Source organism: Coregonus lavaretus (genome assembly GCF_964263955.1).
Source record: "Coregonus lavaretus genome assembly, chromosome: 19".
NCBI lineage: Eukaryota > Metazoa > Chordata > Actinopteri > Salmoniformes > Salmonidae > Coregonus > Coregonus lavaretus.
Window position 1 is genome coordinate 35,006,383 of NC_140006.1, and position 16,858 is coordinate 35,023,240.

Below are 16,858 nucleotides of genomic sequence, written 5' to 3' on the forward strand. Positions count from 1 at the left end.
TATGACCTTATTAAGCTCCTATGAATGATCAGATCAGTGTAGCCTGTCTCTGCACTGACCTTTTGGGCTATTCTGGTGATATATGGAAGTGCCTTATGCAGGTTTTCCCCATGCACTGACCCCCAGGCAACCAGCTATATCAGGCTACATCAGGTCCATCACAGTGCATTACCAGCTGAATTAGTGATAAGATTAAATGGAGAGATGGACATTTTGGACCCCTGACTGTCACGTAACTACTCAAGCACCTTGTTTTGCTGTGAAAGGTTGCTGATGTGGGTCTAGTTAGGTCTAGTTGTTATTCTCTGGTCTGATTGCTCATCACACCATCTGTGAACCAGAACCAGGGGCTTTTGCTGTAGGGTGAGCAACTCAGATATAAATATAATGTATAGAACAGTCATGAACATTTTATTGTCATATGGAATAGACTAGAATAGGTTAGAGTGTTGTAAATTTCTAGCTGCAACATCTGAACGTTTCTCTCTATTGATCCCTATGAAAACGGTTATCCTCTTTGAGAACAATACAGTTTATATAGATCACGGTCGTATTCATTAGGCACCAACTACATGAACTGGTCCAATAAGAAATGCTTGTTTTCAGTTGTAGCAAGTTTCTATACGGTGTGCTCTAATGAATAAAACCCTGCTGTGTACCATTCTGTTATTTCAATGATTGCCGTGTCTCCTAACTCCTTCATTCTCCTCTCTGATTGGCTGTTTTTTGCTCTGATTACAGGTTCTTCTGTGCAGGTCTCCCACCTGAGCTCCACCCCGTCTCAGTCCCTCAGCACCATGGTGGGGCCCCCTCACCACCCCCATCATCACCACCACCATCATCATCATCACCACCCCTCCGTCATCAGTGCCTCTGTCAACCCCGGGCAGCCCCTCCCGTCTCCCATGAGCACCCTTGGCTCGCCATTCAACGGGCAGGGCGGCTTGCCGTACTCCGTCATCACCTCGTCCTCTCTGGGCTCCCCAGGTGTCTCCATCCCCCCTAATACCGCCATGAGCTTCAGCACGCTCTCCAGCCCACAGGTAAGGGTCAATGTATTCACACACAGGCATGCAGACAGTGGTCACAGCCAGGGATCAGCCATTATTGACAACAACCCTGGAGAAATTAGGGTTAAGTGCCTTTCTCAAGGACACATCGACAGATTTTTCACCTAGTCGGCTCGGGGAATAGAACCAGTGACCTTCCGGTTACTGGACCAACACGCTTAACCGCTAGGCTACCTGCCACCCAGACACTTATGCATGCACGCGCATATACATACACACTTGATAAACACGCACACACAAAAAATATGAGAGGCCGTACAGTAGGCGAGTCGACCCACCAAAGTAGCTTAGGAACTACTGCATGGGATACATTGTTATCACTCATATGAGTCTCTCGATGCCCTAGCCTTGCATGCCAAGCTTTGAGGCTCTGTCTCAAACCCATGCCAATTGAAGGAGACTACTCTTCACCCAGCTGACTAGCCTTTCCTGGACTGTTATATTTCTAACGGTTTCTCTCTCTCAGAGCAGATCCTACAGTAGTCTCAGACATTGTATCTTAGTGCTCACTCTGCATCCTTCTAACACAGTGGTCACCAACCTTATCTGAGTCAAGATCACTTTCTGAGTCAAAATGCAAGCCGAGATTGACCGCTCAGATTTGTTTTTAACATGACTTAAAAAATGTAAGCCAATGCAACATTAACCTATTAAAAACAGTACTGTAGCAATGAGGTGTATGTAGTAGGCTACAGTCCCAGTACATTATCACCGCATATTGGCTTTGCTTTAATTGCCCTGCCAATGCATTGTTGTTCAGACAATTTTTTAAAATATTATATTAAACGATTTAAGGTGGGCTATATGATCACACCGGTAATAGATCAGTTGTTGTATTACGTGAGGCACAGCTGTGTTAACATAAAAATAAAAAGCGAATTATTAAAATGTATTTTACTGGGCTGATGGTGCCTGCATCTGATGGTCAGTTGCAGCGGAGAGAGAGCGCAGCAGACTGAGGGTCTGCCTCCTAACGTCCCTCTGCTCTCCCTTTCCTCCACTGACACTGGCCAAAAAGGGACACCGTCTTCCAGCTGATAGTGAAGCTCGAGTCGCACCGCATTATTTCTGCCTCATGCACAAATTAATGTTGTTACTCCTAGGAACAGAGAAAGTGAAATATTCCTCGATATTAAAGAAGACCCAAGCCGCTAATAATAACGCAAGCCTATCTATACACTTTTCTACTCATTCATTACAGCTGCAGTGCTGGTTGTAGCGTGAGTGGAAGTAGGAAGAATGTGCATTTTAATAGCCTATAAAAGTGTTCAATATAAAGTGTTGACAGTGCTGAGTAAAACCTTAAACATGAACTCAATCATAAAAACAGCAGCTCTTTGCTGTATTCGTTGACAGTCTCTCTAGTCATGGTTGAAACATTTTTGAAATCTCACAGTATTAACTTTGCTTTAGCTTTCTTTTATACCTGCTACGTTACTGCAGACCCGGTAATTTGAGACATCCGATTGGCCAGTGGTAGGCCTAGGCACTTTAATTTCTCTCCGGGCCCACCAGGAAAGCAGAGTTTGTACCTTCAGACACATGAAATTGTTCTAAATCGGAATACTTTGCCTACCAGGCGTGCAGGGCAGCTGAATCAGGTGCACCTACCTCCAACAGCGCGAGACAAATAAATAAATAGTTGGGTTTTATACAAAAATGTTTGGGATCAACTAGGAATGCCTTGGATATCGACCAGTTGGTTGGTGACCTTGGATATCGACCAGTTGGTTGGTGACCACTGTTCTAACAGAACCTAGAAGGCTAGCCTGACCCTACCCTTAGTGGTGTCGCCAACAACCGGATGTATCCGGTTTTCAGGGGAAATTAAAAAACCCTGAGACACAACTTCCGCTTTTGGATGTTAACAAGGCAACACTCGATCTTAACATCTCCTCCACATTTACTGGATTGGTTGACCAGTGCAGAAGAAAACCTCCCCTGACTGTTTTTTTTCTCTCGTCGGGACCAGATAGGAAGAAACGCTTATCAGGCGTTTCTTTTAAGCCTGCTACATTAGGTTAGCCTGACCCAGACTCATTCATGTCCACAGAATACAACTGAATCAGGGCTACCACTGCCGTAGACATAGAACCTCATTCTATTCTGCTGCTCACTTCACTGGTCCTCACTCCATTAGTGAAACAACGCTTCCACTTACTCAGAATCCAAGTCCCAAATAGATAACAAATGGGGAAAATAGAGGCTTACTCTTGTCCACTTACTCTTGTGAATTTAAAAGTTAACATTTTATTCAGTTAGTTGAAAAAAAAAAACATTGACATTCTGTCCTGCATTAAGTAGAATCTAGAATGTCTCCTTTTCTGACCTTTTTTTTTGCCCAGTCCCTGCCTTTACCACTGGCTGGGTCTCTGCCTGCCCTAGAGGGGATGAGCCAATTGTATTTGGCTGTCCCACTCTGAGCTAACTGAGCTAAGCTAATGAGGCGTGATGACTAGTGAGTCAGAGGGAGATATCATTGACCCAGCCTGCTAAGCTAAGCTAAAGCCTTGGAGGCTAGCTACCTAGCAGAAAAGAGAACACAAACGGAAGTAATCTAATGACAGCTGTGCCAACAGGCTTCTGTAAGCAAATAGGGTCACATATGCAATAGTCAGATTCAGATCCATTTATTGCCACACAACCAATATGAGCTCCCTTTTGGTCTCAAAGAAGTAGACAGAATGTTTACATTTTAGTTCATTGCAATGCCCGGCACTTTCAATGAGTCAAATAACAGAGAAATGTGTATAAAAAGGTCAGTAGCATTAAGAGCACTGTGAATAATGTATAGGCTATATGAAGTATTCAACAAGGGCCCCATGGCTGATATGTGTGGAGTGAGAGATATGGGATGTGGTGTGTAGACTAACTATGTAGGTCATCTGTGTGAGTGAATGTGTGTGAGTGTATTGCCCGTGCATATGTTGCCTTTGTGTATGTGCGCGCGTTCATGTGAGTATGTGTGTCGACCTGGCCCTGTCCCCTTTTAGTCTACAGTACAGTACAGTAGAGTGCAGACACAGGAAGCTGTGTGACTACCCAAACACACTAGACCTAGGCTGGTCTCACTCCAAGGGCAATAGTCCCTTGACCTGTGTTTGTGAACACAGCATGCCTGTATAGTACAGCACATACTTACCCTCACTGTCAGGATAATGCGTTATTAGAAGGATGTTCTCATAACTTTGGAATCCACTGTGTGGTTCTTCATTATCCACTGTGTGGTTCAAATAGTATTTGTTCTATTTCTTATACTTTAGCTGTGCTTGATTGAGCTTATCTGGCACAATGGAACCAATGGAATAGTCCTTAAAGTGTAAACCACGCCCTTCTGGCACTCTAGACAGGCTCAATCAATCTCAAAGTATTTGAAAGAACACAAATACTTTATGGTCTGATAATGATTGGCAGGTAGCCTAGCGGTTAGAGCGTTGGGCCAGTAACCGAAAGGTTGCTAGTTTGAATCCCAGAGCCGACTAGGTGAAAAAGCAAGGCACTTAACCTTAATTGCTCCAGGGTCAGCATCAATAATGGCTGATCCCTGGCTGTGCCCCCACTCTCTGAGGGATATGCAAAAAAACACATTTCCATTCCCTAATAGACCTTTAGATGGCCCAGAGTAGCTTATAAAGTTTCCTTACAGAACAACTGAGCACGCCGATTGGCACGTGTGTTTTTCTGTTGCTCATTTGAAAAACGAGATTTCAGTCTTGGAGGTGTGTTTCCTGACCAATTCCGCGTTTGGTTAATGATGTTTGGCCCCCATGAGACACTGTAGACGCGGAAGCCTATTTCACTTCCTCAAAATCCCCAAAATGAATCTAAGATAACTCAATAAATCTGTAATTAATTTTGACGTTTTTGCCGAGGATATTTTAGTTGCGGGATTTTATATCTAACTAAGGTGCTTGGTGCAATATTTCTCAAGTAAAAAAATGAACGACGTGTTGTCTTATGTAAACAGTCGGAGCTGCTGAGCAGGTCTGCCTTACTGTCTATGCTATTGGATAGAGTGCAATCACCGCAGCTGTTCACCCCATTTAAGTGGAGAAAGGGACATCGTCAAATCAAAACCCAACCTTCATTTACCCTTTGTAACACACAAATGTTCCAAACTCCGTTTTAGATGAGACCGAAATTACCCTATTTAGACTTTGTTGTCAATTTTGAGACTATAATAACTGTTTTTGACTCATATCGATACCACATAGGCCATTTTCAAAGGGATTAGTTGCTTTTTAAAGGCAGTCGCTCTTTAATGACCAACTACCTCCCTCTACTGCTCTCCTGTGGAACTGCATGTAACAGGCTTTATCAGTTCAATTGAGTGTATTCAGTTGAGTTCGATTAGAATTCGAACTGGTATCAGCAGTTATAATTTTGTGCCCTTCCTTGAGAACCTTGTGTCAATGTTGACTGTGGGTGTTTAATTAATGAGAGTAAACATTCAAAGTAAACTGCTACTTCCTCACCTAGAGGGAACAGGTCACATGACAAAGGAAAACACTTCCAATAAGGTTGTAAGGTGGGAGGGGGAGGCAGAAAGAACAAGGGAGGAGTGAATACAAATGCACTTTAGCACACCTGTGGGCTATTATGTTTGAATGGTGCACATTGATTGACACACACACACACATATACACTGAAGAAGGCACTGACTGTATAGCTAATGCATGGTTGAAATAAGTATGTTGTCATCGAAAGACTGACATGACATATCACTCACTGTGATCTACGCTGAACTCGGAAGTGCTGGGTTCTGTTTTCAACAAAAATTGAAAGCTGCGAGTCGGTGACTTTTGCCTTTTGTGATATAGTGGCCAGTTGGCGAAAGTGAGACACCCACACACACATCCCCCATTAACCCCCTCTTTCCTGTCTCTGTCCCCGCTCTCTGTAGATGAATTCTCTGAACAGTGTGAGCAGCAGTGAGGACATCAAGCCTCCTCCAGGACTAGCTGGACTGGGTCACATGAACAGCTATGGCTGCATGAGCCCAGGGTCCATGTCCAAGCACATATGTGCCATCTGTGGGGACCGATCCTCAGGTAAAACACCACAACAGGCCCCAGACTACACCATACTATACTGTAGCTGGTTACCAGACTAGACCATACTATACTGTAGCTGGTTACCAGACTAGACCATACTATACTGTAGCTGGTTACCAGACTAGACCATACTATACTGTAGCTGGTTACCAGACTAGACCATACTATACTGTAGCTGGTTACCAGACTAGACCATACTATACTGTAGCTGGTTACCAGACTAGACCATACTATATTGTAGCTGGTTACCAGACTAGACCATACTATACTGTAGCTGGTTACCAGACTATACCATACTATACTGTAGCTTGTTACCAGACTAGACCATACTATACTGTAGCTGGTTACCAGACTAGACCATACTATACTGTAGCTGGTTACCAGACTAGACCATACTATATTGTAGCTGGTTACCAGACTAGACCATACTATACTGTAGCTGGTTACCAGACTAGACCATACTATACTGTAGCTGGTTACCAGACTAGACCATACTATACTGTAGCTGGTTACCAGACTAGACCATACTATACTGTAGCTGGTTACCAGACTAGACCATACTATACTGTAGCTGGTTACCAGACTAGACCATACTATACTGTAGCTGGTTACCAGACTAGACCATACTATACTGTAGCTGGTTACCAGACTACACCATACTATACTGTAGCTGGTTACCAGACTAGACCATACTATACTATAGCTGGTTACCAGACTAGACCATACTATATTGTAGCTGGTTACCAGACTAGACCATACTATACTGTAGCTGGTTACCAGACTAGACCATACTATATTGTAGCTGGTTACCAGACTAGACCATACTATACTGTAGCTGGTTACCAGACTAGACCATACTATACTGTAGCTGGTTACCAGACTAGACCATACTATACTGTAGCTGGTTACCAGACTAGACCATACTATACTGTAGCTTGTTACCAGACTAGACCATACTATACTGTAGCTGGTTACCAGACTAGACCATACTATACTGTAGCTGGTTACCAGACTAGACCATACTATATTGTAGCTGGTTACCAGACTAGACCATACTATACTGTAGCTGGTTACCAGACTAGACCATACTATACTGTAGCTGGTTACCAGACTAGACCATACTATACTGTAGCTGGTTACCAGACTAGACCATACTATACTGTAGCTGGTTACCAGACTAGACCATACTATACTGTAGCTGGTTACCAGACTAGACCATACTATACTGTAGCTGGTTACCAGACTAGACCATACTATACTGTAGCTGGTTACCAGACTACACCATACTATACTGTAGCTGGTTACCAGACTAGACCATACTATACTATAGCTGGTTACCAGACTAGACCATACTATATTGTAGCTGGTTACCAGACTAGACCATACTATACTGTAGCTGGTTACCAGACTAGACCATACTATATTGTAGCTGGTTACCAGACTAGACCATACTATACTGTAGCTGGTTACCAGACTAGACCATACTATATTGTAGCTGGTTACCAGACTAGACCATACTATACTGTAGCTGGTTACCAGACTAGACCATACTATACTGTAGCTGGTTACCAGACTAGACCATACTATACTGTAGCTGGTTACCAGACTAGACCATACTATACTGTAGCTGGTTACCAGACTAGACCATACTATATTGTAGCTGGTTACCAGACTAGACCATACTATACTGTAGCTGGTTACCAGACTAGACCATACTATACTGTAGCTGGTTACCAGACTAGACCATACTATACTGTAACTGGGTACCAGAGTTTTTCCCTTGATAGGTTACATGATCAGGAAGAACTTCTGTCACTACTACTAGTATACCATATGCCCTTCATCAACATACCTACAGGATAACTAAGCCAAAACAACGTTTCCAAAGAAATGCTACATCATATTATATCCCCTCACTAACAGCATTAACAGAATGATTTCATCCAGAGAGATGGTAGCTCCTCGTCTAAGCATAACATCCACGCCAACACAGAATACCACCCCACAACAGCAGTTCATATACAGTAGGAGGTGATCTGATTGATACATTATTGATATTCTATATATTCTATGTTCTTCCAGGGAAACACTACGGCGTGTACAGCTGTGAAGGCTGCAAGGGCTTCTTCAAGAGAACCATCAGGAAGGACCTCAGCTACACGTGTCGAGACAGCAAGCAGTGTCTGATCGACAAGCGCCAGCGCAACCGCTGCCAGTACTGCCGCTACCAGAAGTGTCTGGCCATGGGCATGAAGAGAGAAGGTGTGTGTGTCTGTCTGTGTGACTCCCCTGTGCGTATGTGCATGTGTGTTTCTCAATGAATGCATGCAGGTGTGTGTCTCTGTGTGTGTGTGTGTGTGTGTGACTCCCCTGTGCGTACATGCATGTGTACATGCATGTGTGTTTCTCTATGCGTGCATGCAGGTGTGTGTATGTGTATGTGTGGACTGTATACTGTATTCTATTGTGTGTGTGTGTGTGTGTGTGTGTGTGTGTGTGTGTGTGTGTGTGTGTGTGTGTGTGTGTGTGTGTGTGTGTGTGTGTGTGTGTGTGACTCCCCTGTGCGTACATGCATGTGTACATGCATGTGTGTTTCTCTATGCGTGCATGCAGGTGTGTGTATGTGTATGTGTGTGGACTGTATACTGTATTCTATTGTGTGTGTGTGTGTGTGTGTGTGTGTGTGTGTGACTCCCCTGTGTGTTCCTCTGTGCAGCGGTGCAGGAGGAGCGTCAGCGGGGCCGGGAGAAAAGTGATAACGAGGTGGAGTCCACCAGTAGTTTCAACGAGGACATGCCCGTTGAGAAGATACTGGATGCGGAGCTGGCTATCGAACCCAAGACTGAAGCCTACATGGAGGCCAGCGCAGGCAACTCTGTAAGCAAACCTCTGTCTGTCCATCCTTCTGTCCCTCTCTCTCTCTCTGTCAAATCATATTCATTTTTTCTGATTGCTTGAGGTCCCTCTACACGTCTATTTGTTCTATACTCAGTGTCCTCTTTCATCGCTGATTATTGAATATGCCATGTATGTCTCTGTCTGTCTGTCAGAAGAACGACCCGGTCACCAACATCTGCCAGGCAGCAGACAAGCAGCTGTTCACCCTGGTGGAGTGGGCCAAGAGGATCCCCCACTTCTCTGAGCTGCCCCTGGACGACCAGGTCATCTTATTACGAGCAGGTAGGCTCCAGCTACAGCACAACAGATCACCATGCTTGTTCACACACCATAGACACCTATTGATTAATCTACTGTATTGATATAAATATTTACTATGAGTTGTGGTGGTAGAACAACACAGTCTTTTTTTGCACAGAGCTGTTTCACTAACACACACAGCCCAACAGAGACACACCCTTACCCCTCTGGACACGTAGGTAGTTCTAGTCTCAACAACATAGTCACAATTCAAGTTAAACTCACCAGTTAACCACAGTGTATTTGTCTCTCTCTCTGTCAGGCTGGAATGAGCTGCTCATCGCCTCGTTCTCCCATCGCTCTGTGACAGTGAAGGATGGGATCCTGCTGGCCACGGGGCTCCACGTCCACCGCAGCAGCGCCCACAGTGCCGGGGTGGGCTCCATCTTTGACAGGTCAGAGAAAAATTATTTTGTGAACAGTATTACTCCTTGACATGTGTAATATGGATATCACAGTAACGCATAGCCTTCATTGTGGAGGACAGGCTCATAGTAATGGCTGGAACAAAATAAATTGAATGGTATCAAACACAGCAAACACGTTTCCATTTGTTCGATACCTTTCCATTCACTCCATTCCTGCCATTATAATGAGCCGTCCTCCCCTCAGCAGCCTCCTGTGGCCTACACTATAGCTTTCTCTTATGTAACACGGCTAGAAATGTAGCCCTGGTATTTCTACAGCAGTAGAAATGTCTATAATAATAGTTTGTTGAGCATCTATAGATGAACTCTCAAAATAAAGTATTACCGTGTCAATGTCTTTTCTTGCTGTGTTGTGGTCTCCAGGGTGCTGACGGAGCTGGTGTCTAAGATGAAAGACATGCAGATGGACAAGACTGAGCTGGGCTGCCTCAGAGCCATCGTCCTCTTCAACCCAGGTAACTACCATCATCATACAATAGAGGCGGCTCGTCCAGGGAGGAAGAGGAGGATGGTCATCCTCATTCATTTTAGCATTAAAAATTGTTGTCCAATTAGCTTATATTGTTTATCATTTCAAGTTTTTAACTCACCAGCCACCATATATTAGAATTTAGAAATACATTACAAATACATTTTAAGAAATATATTTCACATACTGTATACTGTGTGCACAAGAATAAGTTCCTGTCTATGAATGTTCTTTGCTTCCAGATGCCAAGGGCCTGTCTAATCCTACAGAGGTGGAGGCCCTGAGAGAGAAGGTCTACGCCTCACTGGAGTCCTACACTAAACACAGATATCCAGAGCAGCCTGGCAGGTCAGTCTCTCACAGTCACACTCTCCTTCAGTCTTTTACAATTTCATCTTATTTTGGGGCGGCATTCAATCCGTATTGTGGAAGTATCACAGAAGATCCACGCTAAAATGTGAGTGCAGTCTTTGCGAACGCGGGAACATTGCCTTTAAATTTAAATTGAGCTATAACATGGATCTTCCACGATACGGATTTAATCCAAACCCTAGTCTCGGTAAATTACACACTCATACACACTAATGTCCAGTCATTCAACAGTCTCATGTGTCTGACTCAAAGGCTTTTCCTACTGTATGACACTGCAGCTCTTTAAACATATAACACTCTACCCTACCCATATAGGCTCTAATTTCCCCCATATTCCTTCTCCACTAAGTCTGATTTAAGGACGATAAGTCATAATTCATCTTTATGGTTTGCGTATGCCATTACACATCATGAAAAGGCTTTAAAATGACACCTCAGACAAGAGTAATCAATCCTACCTCTTATCTCCTCTCTCCTGGTCAGATTTGCCAAGCTGTTGCTGCGTCTGCCTGCACTGCGCTCCATCGGCCTCAAGTGTCTGGAGCACCTATTCTTCTTCAAGCTGATAGGCGATACGCCCATAGACACCTTCCTTATGGAAATGCTCGAAGCGCCGCACCAGATCACATGACACAAGTCTTACCCATTGTAAATACCCCCTGAACCCAATTCCCAGATCCCCTACCCCGGAGTACAACTGCTATGAAGTCAAACTTTAGTTCTTAACTTGCATATATTGTACCAAGCACAATTAATAATGTGAAAATAAAAAGTTTATATTGGTATTTTAAGAAATGCAACACTGTCAAAGGTGAATTTTAAAGATTTTGTTTTTTTTGTAAAAAGAAGAGTATTAATTATCAGATCTAGCAACAACTGAATGCAACATGAAGTCTTATTTCATTCAATGATGAACGGTATGAAATACAATGTCACCAGAATAGAATATCTGTGCAAATAAAAAAGACAACTTTTAATGTAATAATTTGCTTCAAGTCTGGTCAATTCATTGTATCTCGCTCTCAACCTTTATTCTCAACCTCAATTAGATTTTTATTTAAATTGCGGCTACAAAACAGGACACTACTAAAATAACTCACATTCTATAAACATACAGTATGTAAATACAGTATGTGTAGGATGAGAGAAGAAACCTAGCAAAGCTTTTGAACAGAACCTCACCCAGTCAGTTTGTTATGCTATAAACTTGCAATAAACTCAATGGTATGTGGTAACATCATGTTCTGTATCTTATTGTAATCTCCTTTGCATATGTGAAGTAACCTATAAAGAGAGAGCACAAGCAGCGTTGGAAAGCCTAAGTATGGGAAATGCGTGGAAATCCTAAACAGTAGTAAGACATGAAACCACAGTTGATTTTATAATGTCAGTGGACCAACCAACAGCTCTCCCACTTGCCATTCCTCCTTTTGTGTTGCGTTAGTAAAACTGTGAAATACTAGCTAATTATTCTCTTGAAATTAGAGACTGTAGTATCGAGTAAAAGTTGCTAGTCATTGCTGATAAACAAAGGAGTCTGCTCATACTGAACCTTGATCATAAGTTTATTCATATCACAAGCTTTCAGCATGAGTTACAGGTGTCAAGATCACCCGGAGAGCAACGTCCCAGATTGCAATGGCTGCTCTAACCTCTTCTTCGTCCAGCATATACTTATAAACAATGCAAAAATATGGGTTGCTCCCTCTGCTGTCCAATCACCTGTCTCCCCTGGGGCGTCACCCTACAAATGGCTACTTTTGAACTAAGATAAACATCCCCTCTGGTTCCATTAAGAAAGTCATAATCTTAATACACTACAAGACTTACCTCATAAAACGTCTAGGTTACACACAAAGTTGATGTGTGTCTCGAGTATTGCTCTTTTAAGTTACAAAATATGCAAATGGGTACGGTAGCTACATAATCTCTGTATAACACATTATATTTCATCCCAACAAGTCATTGCTCATCTCCATTGTAGAGTAGAGTATACTGTATGACACATTCATATGTACTATTTATTATAAGTGTCCATTCAAGTGTTTGAGCAAAAAGAGCAACTGAGGTCTGATTTTCATTCACTTATTCCAATACCAGCCATCTTTTACAGCAATGATACTCAAATTGGGCCAGGAGTTCTTCCTGACTATGTGACCTGACTAGGAAAAACTCTGGGCCCAAGTTATAGGCTATAATAATTTGGTGGGTGCTTATATTTGTCCCATATATTAATACACATGCGTGAATTGGAAATTAATTTTTTGCACCCTCAGAGTAGGGTCACAGCCATGGTCTGCCATTATCAACCGCTACCCTGGAACAATTAGGATTAAGTGCCTTGCTCAAGGGCACATTAACTGATTTTTCACCTTGTTGGCTCAGGGCTTCGAACTAGCAATAAAACAAATAAAAAATGGGGGGGGGGGGGGGGGGGGGGGGGGGGGGTAGATCAGCTTAATATTGCAGATAGATTGTAACTTCCATCAATGTAATTGTCTGCATCACTTCCAATCCCCCATGTTTTTATACATATATACTCCCCTTTATTACATTTCAACCCCGCCATCCTTTCCCTACTTGGGGTAAATTAGTGAACAATAATGGCCAGGCCTTTACTTCCAGCCTATACTTACTATCTACACCTTATGGTCACATTCAATTTTACAAGAATTCAATTTTATTTGTTTTTGCTCCTGAACTTCTTCTACTCTCAACCTCTCCGATCATTTTCATGATGTCCATCCGGTTTGCTTCTATATGCCATATCTTTCTAACTGTGCTCTTTCCCAAAAGCTCCCAACATACAACCTATATACTTATTATGGACACAGTATGCTTACATTATTAGTTATCTTGTTATTATTTATTGTCATTTGTTATTAGTCCCATCCTTCAACTCCATTCAACACCTCCCATCTATCTTTTAACACCATCCATATAGGATTTCTATTTGCCATATATATTTCAACCGTACTGATTCAACCATAACTAGCAACTTTTTGGTTGCTGGCCCAACGCTCTAACTGCTAGGCTATCTGTCGGCCTATATCTCAGTGCCCAGAGATTTAATATGGCCAGATCTCAAGGCCAAGAAAAACCCCTGGCCCTATCCATAGTACCTGGCTTGAGTTCCACACTAAATGATGGCGTACAGTATAGCAGATCATGGGTTAGTTTATAGGAACTCTGGGCGGATCAGACTGTAACCGGATCATTCTCGTCACCCACGGAGAGTCCAGTCCAGAGGCAGAGAGAGACAAAGGTCATGACTAGCTATGGAAGTCTTGCCAGCTAGTGTTCCTGTGGTCTGTAGGCTGGCAGTTGGGTAGTTACCAGCCTAATAAGCCCTCCAACACAGCTCCTACAAACCACCTTTTACAAGACTCTGAAATCAAGAACAAGAACATAATGTTCACAGAACTGAGAAAGAATCTGGGTTCATAGAGCAGGGAGTCGCCTCAGTCAGTCCCTTTGTAGGCATCAACCTTCTGTAACATTCAGCGTCTTCCATATTTTAACCTGCTGGCAGGTAGCCTAGTGGTTAAGAGCGTTGGGCCAGTACCCGAAGGGTCGCTAGTTTGAATCCCCGAGCCGACTAGGGGGAAAATCTGTCGGTGTGCCCTTGAGCAAGGCACTTAACCCTAATTGCTCCTGTAAGTCACTCTGGATAAGAACGTCTTGTAAATGTGGCGCTAGACTTTTTTGATCTAATGAACTCATGTAAAATTCTGATGTAAGATTATTATTCAAAGAGGGTGTTCATGTGAAGTAAAGAGCATGTGTGTTTAAGAGTGCTCTTTGAAGCACTCACTTTTTTCATTCTTAAAACATATGGCCTCGGAGAGACGGTTTGAATAATACCTACATGTTCGTAGGAGGGGTAGAAGAAATTACCTTAGAACAGAACCAGGAGAGACTGTTCTTTCTTGAATGGTCTCTTTTGTTCCAACCACTCAAAATGTATGAACAGGTCCTGCCACCTCACAAAAAAACTAAATTTCCCCAAAAAAGCAGCAGTTAACACTTGTTTTTTTAAATCATGAATGGTAGTTAGACTAAGTGCTGTGTTAAGGTGCGCCTCATTGTTATTTTAGCAAGATGAAATCACTGGAAGATCTCAGGATATTCTACAAAGTAGGATCAATGAGTTAGCCAGGTAACTTTGATAAACAACCAGAAATAAATATTGATTTTCTGGTTCATTAAGAAGGCTAAACGTAGAGATGTGTTTTTGGTTGTTGAGTCATTTAGACCATGCCCATTTCAACTCCCCCCCCCCCCCCCCACAAAAAAAAATATATTTAGGCAAATTAGCTTGCTAACACATTGAACCTGCTTTGTAGTATACCCCTCGTGTTGTACATAGACCTACTCTGAGAGAGATGAACGCCACAATAAAGGTTTGTTGAATGATATACAGAGACTTTGGAAAGTATTCAGACCTCTCGACTTTTTCCACATTTTGTTAGGTTACAGCCTTATTCTAAAATGTATTAAATAGGTTTTTTTTCCCTCATCAATCTACACACAACACCCCATAATGACAAAACAGGTTTTAAGAAAAAACGGAAAAATCACATGTACATAAGTATTCAGACCCTTTACTCAGTACTTTGTTGAATCACCTTTGGCAGCGATTACAGCCTCGAGTCTGCTTGTGTATGACGCTACAAGCTTGGCACACCTGTATTTGGGGAGTTTCTCCCATTCTTCTCTGCAGATCCTCTCAAGCTCTGTCAGCTTGGATGGGGAGCGTTGCTCCACAGCTATTTTCAGGTCTCTCCAGAGATATTCGATCAAGTTTAAGTCCGGGCTCTGGCTTTGCCACTCAAGGACATTCAGAGATGTGTCCTGAAGCCACTCCTGCGTTGTCTTGGCTGTGTGCTTAGGGTCGTTGGTCCTGAGAGCTCTGGAGTAGGTTTTCATCAAGGATCTCTCTGTACTTAGATCCGTTCATCTTTGCCTCGATTTTGACTTGTCCCTCATTCCCTGCCGCTGAAAAACATCCCCACGGCATGATTCTGCCACCACCATGCTTCACCGTAGGGATGGTGCCAGGTTTCCTCCAGACGTGACGCTTGGCATTCAGGCCAAAGAGTTCAATCTTGGTTTCATCAGACCAGAGAATCTTGTTTCTCATGGTCCGAGAGTTTTCAGGTGCCTTTTGGCAAACTCCAAGTTGGCTGTCATGTGCCTTTTACTGAGGAGTGGCTCCCGTTTGGCCACTACCATTAAGGCCTGATTGGTGGAGTGTTGCAGAGATGGTTGTCCTTCTGGAAGGTTCTCCCATCTCCACAGAGGAACTCTAGAGCTCTGTCAGAGTGACCATCGGGTTCTTGGTCACCTCCCTGACCAAGGCCCTTCTCCCCCGATTGCTCAGTTTGGCCGGGCTGCCAGCTCTAGGAAGAGTCTTGGTGGTTCCAAACGTCTTCCATTTATGATGGAGGCCACTGTGTTCTTGGTGACCTTCAATGCTGCAGACATTTTTTGGTAACCTTCCCCAGATCTGTGCCTCAACACAATCCTGTCTCGGCGCTCTACGGACAATTCCCTCGACCTCATGTCATGGTTTTTGCTCTGACATGCACTGTCAACTATGGGACCTTATTAGACAGGTGTGTGCCTTTCCAAATTGCTGAGGATTTGTTTTTATTTAATCAATTTTAGAATAAGGCTGTAATGTACCAAACTTGGAAAAAGTCAAGGGGTCTGAATACTTTCCAAAGGCATTGTACATTCAAAACATTGCAGTTGCTACATTATCACTTGGGTCCGGAGATTTTCCTGACCACATGACCTGACAAGGGAAAATCTTTAAGAGCCCAAGTACTAGCCAGAGATAACCTATTATATTGGCACTATCCCAGTTATTCCTGGTTATAGATTAATTGGATTAGTTTATTCATGATTGACCATGTTCCACTAACTTACTGTAAGGAACACTACAGTCAAAGAATGTAGTTAAAATATCACATTTAAATAATCAGTTTTTTTTGTTTTGTAATACAGTACTATTATATTGGTTAGAAGTTTGGGCCCTGAGAGTGAAAGATTGACCATACACTGTGGTCCGACCACTTTTTTTAATTTATTTTTATTTCACCTTTATTTAACCAGGTAAGCCAGTTGAGAACAGGTTCTCATTTACAACTGCGACCTGGCCAAGATAAAGCAAAGCAGTGCAATAAAAACAACACAGAGTTACATATGGGGTAAAAAACATAAAGTCAAAAATACAACAGAAAATATATATACAGTGTGTGC

At 42.9% G+C, this 16,858-nt stretch overlaps 1 protein-coding gene across 3 annotated transcripts in view; it reads left to right on the forward strand.

Moving 5' to 3' along the window:
• LOC311146189 (retinoic acid receptor RXR-gamma-A-like) overlaps nt 1-11,770 on the forward strand; it is a 29,437-nt gene extending 17,667 nt beyond the window's left edge. For all 3 annotated transcript variants that reach the window (XM_084182687.1, XM_084182688.1, XM_084182686.1), the window contains 9 exons: nt 742-1,043; nt 5,974-6,121; nt 8,207-8,386; nt 8,841-9,001; nt 9,175-9,304; nt 9,585-9,717; nt 10,114-10,205; nt 10,462-10,567; nt 11,075-11,770. In XM_084182687.1, the coding sequence (XP_084038813.1) occupies nt 798-1,043; nt 5,974-6,121; nt 8,207-8,386; nt 8,841-9,001; nt 9,175-9,304; nt 9,585-9,717; nt 10,114-10,205; nt 10,462-10,567; nt 11,075-11,222 (1,344 nt within the window). In that variant the 5' untranslated portion in view covers nt 742-797 and the 3' untranslated portion in view covers nt 11,223-11,770. The remainder of the gene's footprint in view (nt 1-741; nt 1,044-5,973; nt 6,122-8,206; nt 8,387-8,840; nt 9,002-9,174; nt 9,305-9,584; nt 9,718-10,113; nt 10,206-10,461; nt 10,568-11,074) is intronic.
• Nucleotides 11,771-16,858: the final 5,088 nt, after the last annotated feature.